General features: G+C 54.4%; 1 protein-coding gene across 1 annotated transcript in view; it reads right to left on the bottom strand.

Moving 5' to 3' along the window:
- Positions 1 to 286: 286 nt before the first annotated feature.
- Positions 287 to 11257, bottom strand: part of DLK1 (delta-like 1 homolog (Drosophila)) — a 23691-nt gene continuing 12720 nt past the window's right edge. The window contains exons 2-6 of the mRNA XM_008585110.1: positions 9967 to 10030; positions 9362 to 9492; positions 6279 to 6420; positions 3977 to 4362; positions 287 to 1027 (exon numbers count right to left, since the gene is read on the bottom strand). Coding sequence (XP_008583332.1) covers positions 666 to 1027; positions 3977 to 4362; positions 6279 to 6420; positions 9362 to 9492; positions 9967 to 10030 — 1085 coding nt within the window. The 3' untranslated portion in view covers positions 287 to 665. The remainder of the gene's footprint in view (positions 1028 to 3976; positions 4363 to 6278; positions 6421 to 9361; positions 9493 to 9966; positions 10031 to 11257) is intronic.

The following is an 11257-nucleotide window of genomic DNA, read 5'->3' on the forward strand; positions in this document are numbered from 1 at the left end:
GAGAGGGGCGAGAAGGTGGGCCCAAGATTGAGATGGGGACTCGCCAAGGATCACACAGCGAGTTAGTGGTAGGCCTAGGACAGGTTCCCGGCCCCCCAGCAGACAACCCGGGGCTCTCTCTGCCTGACACACAGCCGCTGCACTCTGCAAAATCTGAAATCAATCAGAAAGATCTTACGGTTGCAGTGTTGGGCTTTGTGAGTGCAAGCTGGATGTGGTGTGTGAGAATTAACGAACGAAAGAGATTTTAGCCCTTTTCACAGTGATTGGTCATGCACAGCATTCGTAATGGTTACACGAGGACCCTGTGGCCAAGACCCCTCAGAGAGGGACGTCGGCACGGAGCCCTGGTCTTGTTGCCTTGTTTTTTTTTGGTCTTTTTTGATATTTCATTAAGTTTAGAGTTTAGAATAACATACTTATTTCTTTTACTTGTTTAAAGATCAAAGTCTTATTATTATCATTTTTTTTATCATGCATTAATAGAGAGAAAGAGGATTCTTAAAGCATTGCGTTTTGCCACACAGCAACACAAATATATGTAGGCACAGCGTTCACCAGATTCGACACAAAATACAGCAAACTCCACCACAAAGATTAGGACAGACCGCATACAGTGAGCTCTGCGGGACCCCGAGAATATAGAGGGGCTGTGGGGATGCTGCTTAGATGTCGTCCTCGCCAGCCTCCTTGCTGAAGGTGGTCATGTCGATCTTCTCGGGGAAGATGATGTTGACGGCCAGGTCCTCCCCGCTGTTGTACTGCAGCAGCAGGTTCTTCTTCTTGCGCAGCATGTGGTTGTAGCGCAGGTTGGACACCCAGGCCTCGCACTTGTTGAGGAAGATGATGCCCACGGTGCCCAGCACCACCAGGCTGGTGAGCACGCCCAGGATGGTGAAGCAGATGGCCTGGCCCTCGGTGAGGAGAGGGGTACTCTTGTTGAGCTCTTTCATGGACACCTTCAGGATGCGGTGCTCGGGCTGCGGCACTGGCAGCTCGTGCACCCCGGGGGTCACGCGGTAGGCCAGCCCATAGCCACTGGGCACATGGGGGACCTGCTGGGGGCTCACCACACGCTTCTTGACACAGGTGGGGCCTGTGAACTCGGGCTTGCACAGACACTCGTAGCTCACCTGGGTGTGCTGCAGGCAGGTGCCCCCATTCTGGCACGGGTTGCTGGCGCAGTTGGTCACCGGGCGGCTGCAGGTCTTGTCGATGAAGCCAGCCGGGCATCGGCAGCGGAAATCGCCCCCAATGTCGGTGCAGACGCCGTCATTCTCGCACGGGTTGGGGGTGCAGCTGTTGGCCACGATCTCACAGAAATTGCCTGAGAAGCCAGGGGGGCACAGGCAGGAGGCATAGGAGGCCCGGCCCTCATCATCCACGCAGGTGCCTCCGTGCTGGCAGGGGGAACTGCAACACAACAGGGGACACGGTAAAGGGCCCTCAGGGGCTGGGCTAGGCCCTGTAGGGTGCAGGGCAGAGGCTTGCTTGGCTGCTCTCGAGACACATCGCAAACTTCCGTGCAAGGTCCGGCAGGACAGGCGCTAAAGACACATTAGGTTAGTGAGGTGGGGACAGAATGACAGCCAGGGAAGCACAGAGAGGTGCCTGCCCAGGGCTGAAACCCCTGCCCACAAGGGGCTCACCGGCTTTCGAGGGCAGGGTACACACCTCACCCGTCACAATGCCAACCTGGAGCACACCTGACCTCCTATACCAGGATGCCCACGTCCTCTCCCACCTCTTATGTCATCTCTCCGACCAGAGGACTGATAGTTAGTCACTAGACAGATAGGGAAACTGAGGCTGGAAGAGGAAAAATTAGTGACAGCTCAGGACTGGAGCAAGCCCCCTTCCCTGAGCTCCAGCCCTGGGCTGCTAAGGGAGCACCAAGCAAGGGGCATCACTTACTCTCTCCGGGGTCCACTGTCCTTGCTCCCACCTGTATCCACTACCACTACCACCCCTTATTATTATTTTTTTTATTTTTTATTTTCTGCAAGTGAGCCCACAGGCTATTGTGCGGCAAATCCTTAAGGACTCTCAGAGTGAAAGAAATACGAGGTCTATCCTGTTGCGAGCCAGCGTCTGTGCCAGGCTGTTTAATAGTGGTCCATTCACCCGAGTGCAGCTTGCAAACCGAAGCTGTTTGCTCAAAGCAGAGCACACGGAGCATTTAATGTAAGTGCTTTTAAACGAGCAAGCCCTTTGTCATCTGATAAATGCCAAAACTCCAGGGAAGAAAGGGGCTATAAACACAAGAAATCAGCATTGCTGCTTCAGGGCGAGGACTGCATGGGAGCTGGGCTCTGAAGGAATCTCAAGGACCTCGGGCTCTATTTTGACAGACTGGTTCAAGACTGTTAGAAAAGCAAAATATTTTAAAGGTCTCACTCTTTTTTTCCTTCTTGCTAATAAGCAGCAATGGAGTTCAGTCGTCATCCCCCCTTTTCGGACCCCCTTCTGAATACTGATCCTTAGAAGCCGCATAAATGTCTTTTGCAGACTCCTGGGTTCTCCATGCCACCCTGGAATGCCAGGTTAAGATAAGCTTATTTTGCATGTTAGCTTCTGCCTCCTGGAGGAGAGGGACACCCCTGCCCCGCAGCTGCAGACCCAAGATTGGGCTCTAGTTTGGATTCTTAAATTCAGACTCCCTCTGTCAAGATCTCCTAGGCTCAGTCTAAGACCCAGCAAGAGCGGACGGCTCAGTGCAGCTAAGGGGATAAGGGATGGGCCACGCTGAGCTGCTAGAAATGCTGCTTCCAAGATTGGGCTCTAGTTTGGATTCTTAAATTCAGACTCCCTCTGTCAAGATCTCCTAGGCTCAGTCTAAGACCCAGCAAGAGCAGACGGCTCAGTGCAGCTAAGGGGATAAGGGATGGGCCACGCTGAGCTGCTAGAAATGCTGCTCCGGAGGAGGGGCAAGACAAGACAGTTCTGCCTGTCCAGAAGTCCCAGAGCCCCCTCCCCACTGAGCGTAGCCAAGAGCTGGCCCACCCACTCATGTGCCCCGTCTCCCTACCTCCTCGGCCTGACAGCTCCCTCGCCAGACATCCCAGAAAATCCAACTGCACAACCCACCAGTACCCCAAAACCACCCCTTAAAATATGGTAAGTGGGTTGCACAACCGAATTCTGATCTCTTATTATGTTGCCTTTAGAAAATGACGCAGCGCCGAGCTTCGGTTCACCATCCCAATCCACCATCATTCACGCACATCAGAGCTCGGAAACATCAGGGAATATGAAATAGCCTTCAGGATCATTTGAAAAAATTATGGAAATGACACATTCCCCCATAAATGCCCCAATCTAGGGCGGCCCCCCACGGGGCTGCCAGGATGAGCACTTACTTCGTCTTTTGTCAGGCGACAGGTCCACCAGGGTTAGGCTGAAAGGGTCTTTAGGGGGTGAGAAGCAGGAATCAAAGCAGCATTCACTAGATCACACATAGTGGGGAAAGAATATTTACCCATTGATCACACAGGGCCCGTCCTTTTTCTGACAGTCCTTTCCTGAGTATCCAGGGGCGCAGGAGCATTCGTAGTGGCCATCGTCAAGGTTCATGCAGGTCCCGTTGTTGGCACAGGGGGTTGAGATGCAAGCCCGAACATCTGGGGGACAGAGAAAAATCGGACCTCAGCTTCCCCTCTGGAGACAAGTAGACAGGGACCCCAAATGGCTCTACCTGTGGCCACCAATCAGGGTCTGAAGAAAGAACTTACAGTGATTCCCTCGCCCCTACTCCCCACCCCCCCATGAAAAGAAAACCTAAAGAGAATAAACTGGGACTCGGGAAGCTGAAGGGGTTTACTTGTCTAAGGTCAGGAGACAGAAAGTCACGGCCTCTGATATTCTAGGCAAGACAGCTGTACCCTTTTCCTGGTACCAGGTCACTCCGTAGGTCCAGCAACACGTCCGTGACCTTCACTGCACACGCCGTGCCCCTCTCCAAAGCAGTGAGCCTTANGCCCATAGCCACTGGGCACATGGGGGACCTGCTGGGGGCTCACCACACGCTTCTTGACACAGGTGGGGCCTGTGAACTCGGGCTTGCACAGACACTCGTAGCTCACCTGGGTGTGCTGCAGGCAGGTGCCCCCATTCTGGCACGGGTTGCTGGCGCAGTTGGTCACCGGGCGGCTGCAGGTCTTGTCGATGAAGCCAGCCGGGCATCGGCAGCGGAAATCGCCCCCAATGTCGGTGCAGACGCCGTCATTCTCGCACGGGTTGGGGGTGCAGCTGTTGGCCACGATCTCACAGAAATTGCCTGAGAAGCCAGGGGGGCACAGGCAGGAGGCATAGGAGGCCCGGCCCTCATCATCCACGCAGGTGCCTCCGTGCTGGCAGGGGGAACTGCAACACAACAGGGGACACGGTAAAGGGCCCTCAGGGGCTGGGCTAGGCCCTGTAGGGTGCAGGGCAGAGGCTTGCTTGGCTGCTCTCGAGACACATCGCAAACTTCCGTGCAAGGTCCGGCAGGACAGGCGCTAAAGACACATTAGGTTAGTGAGGTGGGGACAGAATGACAGCCAGGGAAGCACAGAGAGGTGCCTGCCCAGGGCTGAAACCCCTGCCCACAAGGGGCTCACCGGCTTTCGAGGGCAGGGTACACACCTCACCCGTCACAATGCCAACCTGGAGCACACCTGACCTCCTATACTAGGATGCCCACGTCCTCTCCCACCTCTTATGTCATCTCTCCGACCAGAGGACTGATAGTTAGTCACTAGACAGATAGGGAAACTGAGGCTGGAAGAGGAAAAATTAGTGACAGCTCAGGACTGGAGCAAGCCCCCTTCCCTGAGCTCCAGCCCTGGGCTGCTAAGGGAGCACCAAGCAAGGGGCATCACTTACTCTCTCCGGGGTCCACTGTCCTTGCTCCCACCTGTATCCACTACCACTACCACCCCTTATTATTATTTTTTTTATTTTTTATTTTCTGCAAGTGAGCCCACAGGCTATTGTGCGGCAAATCCTTAAGGACTCTCAGAGTGAAAGAAATACGAGGTCTATCCTGTTGCGAGCCAGCGTCTGTGCCAGGCTGTTTAATAGTGGTCCATTCACCCGAGTGCAGCTTGCAAACCGAAGCTGTTTGCTCAAAGCAGAGCACACGGAGCATTTAATGTAAGTGCTTTTAAACGAGCAAGCCCTTTGTCATCTGATAAATGCCAAAACTCCAGGGAAGAAAGGGGCTATAAACACAAGAAATCAGCATTGCTGCTTCAGGGCGAGGACTGCATGGGAGCTGGGCTCTGAAGGAATCTCAAGGACCTCGGGCTCTATTTTGACAGACTGGTTCAAGACTGTTAGAAAAGCAAAATATTTTAAAGGTCTCACTCTTTTTTTCCTTCTTGCTAATAAGCAGCAATGGAGTTCAGTCGTCATCCCCCCTTTTCGGACCCCCTTCTGAATACTGATCCTTAGAAGCCGCATAAATGTCTTTTGCAGACTCCTGGGTTCTCCATGCCACCCTGGAATGCCAGGTTAAGATAAGCTTATTTTGCATGTTAGCTTCTGCCTCCTGGAGGAGAGGGACACCCCTGCCCCGCAGCTGCAGACCCAAGATTGGGCTCTAGTTTGGATTCTTAAATTCAGACTCCCTCTGTCAAGATCTCCTAGGCTCAGTCTAAGACCCAGCAAGAGCGGACGGCTCAGTGCAGCTAAGGGGATAAGGGATGGGCCACGCTGAGCTGCTAGAAATGCTGCTCCGGAGGAGGGGCAAGACAAGACAGTTCTGCCTGTCCAGAAGTCCCAGAGCCCCCTCCCCACTGAGCGTAGCCAAGAGCTGGCCCACCCACTCATGTGCCCCGTCTCCCTACCTCCTCGGCCTGACAGCTCCCTCGCCAGACATCCCAGAAAATCCAACTGCACAACCCACCAGTACCCCAAAACCACCCCTTAAAATATGGTAAGTGGGTTGCACAACCGAATTCTGATCTCTTATTATGTTGCCTTTAGAAAATGACGCAGCGCCGAGCTTCGGTTCACCATCCCAATCCACCATCATTCACGCACATCAGAGCTCGGAAACATCAGGGAATATGAAATAGCCTTCAGGATCATTTGAAAAAATTATGGAAATGACACATTCCCCCATAAATGCCCCAATCTAGGGCGGCCCCCCACGGGGCTGCCAGGATGAGCACTTACTTCGTCTTTTGTCAGGCGACAGGTCCACCAGGGTTAGGCTGAAAGGGTCTTTAGGGGGTGAGAAGCAGGAATCAAAGCAGCATTCACTAGATCACACATAGTGGGGAAAGAATATTTACCCATTGATCACACAGGGCCCGTCCTTTTTCTGACAGTCCTTTCCTGAGTATCCAGGGGCGCAGGAGCATTCGTAGTGGCCATCGTCAAGGTTCATGCAGGTCCCGTTGTTGGCACAGGGGGTTGAGATGCAAGCCCGAACATCTGGGGGACAGAGAAAAATCGGACCTCAGCTTCCCCTCTGGAGACAAGTAGACAGGGACCCCAAATGGCTCTACCTGTGGCCACCAATCAGGGTCTGAAGAAAGAACTTACAGTGATTCCCTCGCCCCTACTCCCCACCCCCCCATGAAAAGAAAACCTAAAGAGAATAAACTGGGACTCGGGAAGCTGAAGGGGTTTACTTGTCTAAGGTCAGGAGACAGAAAGTCACGGCCTCTGATATTCTAGGCAAGACAGCTGTACCCTTTTCCTGGTACCAGGTCACTCCGTAGGTCCAGCAACACGTCCGTGACCTTCACTGCACACGCCGTGCCCCTCTCCAAAGCAGTGAGCCTTACTGAGATCCCCTAATGCCTGCCTTCTCCAGACAAGTTTTCATGTCCAGCTGCTCATGTTTGGGGGAGAGGGTCCCAGCCACTTGGGGGACAAGTACAGCCCAACCTGTGGAAAAACCACCTGCCCCTCATACTTTTCCATTCCAGATGGGCAGGGGGAGATTGAGGTGTAAAGACCCCCGTCGGGAACCCAGAAGCCTGAGTGAGCCCCAGCACTGTCTCTCCACCCCCCGGGTGGTCTCTCTGCTCTCAGGTTCTGAACTAAAAGGGTCCATGATTAAAAAGCTGCATCTTTTGAAGGCAGCAAAATTAGAACTATTGAGCACTCTCCTGTCGGTGTGGGTTTCCACCAACACTGGTATATTTCCACCGCCTTTTAATGCTTCATTGTTAGGGCTCAGCAAGCCAAGGATGAGCTTAAACAAAGGGTCCTGGGTCAGGGGCTCTCTGACAGGAGAGACCCCGGCTCTGCGACAGGGCCTGGAAAGGATCCTTATCTTGCCCTGTTTCCAACCTGCTGCCATATGGCAACAGAATTCAGCTCCTCCCTACTCGGTGCCTCAGTTTCCCTTCTTATAGAAGGAGGGGCTCTCCCTGGCCAATCTCTGAGGGTCTTTTTAGCTTTGGTTTTCTATAACTTGAACTGCTGCACCTGCCAAATAGAAAAGTGAAGGCAGGCTGCTGGGGGAGGGAGAGAAATCCCTAATGTGGAGGCCACACGTGTGCGTATTTTTTTTCTTCATTCAAAGACAGGCACACCCTCGTGGAGGGGAGACCGCAGTCCGTCAACAAGGAGAAGCCTGACGCCATGTTGATGGACTACCCTGTGGCGTTCCTCGGGAGCCCGGCTTGGTGCAAGGAAACATAAAGAGGATTTATCTTTATGGGACAGTAACCGTTAGCGCAGGGCGCCTCCACGGCAGGCTCCTAATTCTCTGTTCGCTGCTCTCCTGTCACTCAGAATCTTAAATTTAAGCTAAAGAGCTGGCGACCCCCCTCAGCCTGTCCCTGCTCTTCTCCCCGCAATGCCCATCTTTGCTAGCTGAGGATTAGCCCTCCTGAGCCTGCAACCCCAAAGCAGGGGTGGCTTAAGCTGCTCCAAGGAGAAGGCTGCCAGGATCTCTTCCGGGACAGCAGCTGTGGCTGCGACAGCCTCAAGGCCAGGAGAAAAGGGAGACGAAGGGCTATTTTCTCTCTGGGACCCCAGACTCTCCAGCCACTCCCAAGCAGACAGCCTTTGTCAACCTGGAGGGTCGTGCCAAGGGCCCCGGAGGGAGGCTTTGTTTGGAAAACTCTAGCTCATCCTGCGTTATATACCCAAGAGAGTGGGCTCCAGGCTAAAAGCCTAACCCTGATCCCAAATGGTGGCCTTTCTGGGAAACTCTGGATCCCAAAACGGCCCAGAGCTGTTGCTGCTGCTACTGCTGTGAGGGGTGGCAGAGCTGTCAGCCAGAGCATGTCAGCTGCAGGTAAAACCCTTCACATAGGGGGGGGGGGGTTAAGGACCAGAGACAGTGGGGATGGGGGTCGACTTTGAAAGGCCAGTCCCCTTGGCTATACAGGACCTGGGCAGTAACAGTATACTCCCAGGTTTTCCTTAAGGGAGGGTGCTGGAAGCAGTCACAGATGAAAATTAACTCATTTCTGGGGTCAGGTGGGGGGTGGGGGTTAGCTGGCTTTTCCCCTGACTTATGTATCTCTGAGCAGACCCTTTTGCTTCTCTGTTCCTCAGTTTCCTTATTTGTACCATGAGGCTCTGCTAACAGTGGGGACCTAGGCACAGAGGCTCTAAGGCAGCTGCCTACACTGCTGTGAGTTTTTTGAGGACTTTAGTTTGTCTGGACTTTAGGGCAGGTTTTGCCAAATAAGAATGGGCTCAGACGAACAATGAGCAGCCTGAAAATGCAGGGACAGCCAAGTCTCAATTGCTCCGGGTAATGAAGGACAAAGATTGCATAAATTAATGAAATCAACAGATAACACCAATCTGCATTTTAACTCCTCAGCTTTTCCCAACCCCCAACATCCCCTTACACCCAACCTCAGCCAAGGCCCCCCACCCGCCGCACCCCATCCTAGTGGTCCAGACTCAGCTCTTGCTCTCCCCGCCCCTTAACACACATCACCCTCAGCCCTTTGTGTGTTTGCTTGCTCTCTGCAGACTCCTTAGAGTATTGCTGTGATTTTCTGGGAGTCTTAGCTCTGAGATCCCCCGGAGTCCTTTCCTGTCTCTGAGTTTCAGGGATCTGGACAGGTTGCCTGGGGTCTGTGGTCCCACCCGCTCAGCTTTGTGTGTGGTGTGTGTTTATTTTGTGATTCTTTATTCAACAGGCCGCTCCCCAGCACCGCACCCCAGTGCCTTCCCTGGGTGCCGGGTGCTGGCGGTGCAGAGGTGAGCAGAACGAAGTCCCTCCCTTTGAGGAGGCATTCAGTACCAGCAGGAAGTGTATAAACACATCATTATAATACAGGGCACTAGGTGTGCAGGAATAAGGGGGGCGGGAGGCAGCCACCAGGCTGGGAGGCTGGGGGCCGAGGGACAGGGAGGTGAGGGAACAGGGTGGGGGTGAGCAAAGGTGAGTGCCAACCTGTATCGCACAGTTTCCCGTCCCAGCCGTCCTTGCAAATGCACTGCCAGGGCTCCTCGCAGAGTCCGTTGACACAGCCAGGAGAGGTCACACATTGGTCACAGAGGGGACCCTGCCAGCCAGGCTGGCACCTGGGGGGTGAGAAGCAAGATGGGGACATTTGAAGGGGGGGGGCAGGAGTGGAAAGGGAGCTCAGGGTGCTTTCTGTGGAACTGAGAGCACTTGGGGGTCTTTGCATACTTCCAGACCGGTGGGTGGCGGGAGGCAAACACCAGTCACCTGGATAGAAAAACTTAAAAAGAAAACACACTGAGGGACAGGCACAGAGGGGTCCCTGAGAGCTTGCGACATCTCTGCATTTTGCCGCAGTGGCCTGCAGTGGTCTCACCCTGCAAGGGACTCTCCTGCCACGCACTTCTGAGAAGGCAGAAGAGAGCCACCCCTGCTCTTCTCCCCCTCACTACCCCCACCAGTTTTCTGCGGGGGCAAGGAAGCCATGAGCCGCAGCCCAGTGGCCAAGCCCCCCTTTTTTCTGCCTGAGTGTATGACGCACAAGATTCTTGCCCTGGCCCCCAATAGCTGCCTCTGAGGAGCCACTTCGTTACCTGCAAACATTGTCATCCTCGCAGAATCCATTTTGGGGGTCGCAGGCCGGGAAGCATTCAGCCCCTGAGAGACAAGAAAGGTTACACAATTCACCCCACAAGGCCTCAGAGACCAAGGTGAAGCCCAAATGGCCAAACTGCTTCCCTGGAGGGAGCCAACGACACTCTTGGGTCCTATCAGCCTGGCACACGGTGAACACTTGGTATCTGTGCCTCAATGGACGTGGCTCAATCTACGCAGGAAAAAATCGCTGCCATGTTCCTGGCTATGAGATGACGACAGTACCCTCCCTAGTTCTTAAGAGCAGGACAGACACCATTACCCCCCACCCCCCAACAAAACAAAAGAAAATATGAAACCTCAAATCCTCCTAAAAGTGGGGACAAGGGACAGTGAATGGAAAGATTTGGACTAGTGGGCATTCAGCCAAGCTCTTACTTTCGCAAAGTGAGCTAAAAGGAGGAACAGATTTGGGGAAAGGCTAGGCAGGTTCACCTGGCAGGCTCTCAGGTAAAGCATCCGGGTTTTTTAAAGGTTCATCCCACTTAAACCAGACACCCAGGTCAAATTTTCCCCATTTCCCCTACCCCAGACACTTCACATTGAAAGAACGACGCAAGGGTTTTCTAGAGTGGGCTGATTCCAACGCTGTTTAGAGATTCTGACACTTTAACAGGCACCTACTGTGTGCATTTACTCAGCTAGCTCTCCAGCTTTCCAGATAGCCCCCCAATACCATCACCAACACCACTGGTGCAGTGGGGGCGGGGGACGCTGCGGGAAGGGGGCAACTGTCTAGCTGTCAGAGACAGATGGCCGCTGCAGACAGAAGTGTCGCAGCCCCTCACCTAGAGAAACGCGCTGCGCAGGAGGGGCTCGGCCTGAGCTCCTGCTGGGAATTGGGGGCTACGACGGCAATCTCCCACCCCCCCGAGACCTGTTCCCGAACGCGCACACAGGGACACCCAAAGTTGCACGCCAGAGCATTTTTACACTAGACTCCCCACGACCCCCTCGTTTTTCCATACCTCCTCTCTCAGCGCACCGACACCCCTCCGAGCGCCACTTCTGCGGGGCGGGAAGGGGCTGGGGGGTCCCACCCTTCTCCTGCCCCCCGGGTTCGGACTTGGCATGCGAGGGTTGCGGGGAAGGCGAGGCAGGCACAGCGCGGGGCTTAGGGTTAGGCGGGACGGGCGGGAGCTGGGGCGCACGGGACGGGGCGTGCGGGGCACGGGGCGGCCGGCGGGGCGTCGCAGGCTTCCCCAGAGGGGGCGCGAGCCGGGCCGCCGG

This window comes from Galeopterus variegatus, unplaced genomic scaffold (assembly GCF_000696425.1).
Source record: "Galeopterus variegatus unplaced genomic scaffold, G_variegatus-3.0.2 Scaffold3455, whole genome shotgun sequence".
In the NCBI taxonomy this organism is placed as follows: domain Eukaryota; kingdom Metazoa; phylum Chordata; class Mammalia; order Dermoptera; family Cynocephalidae; genus Galeopterus; species Galeopterus variegatus.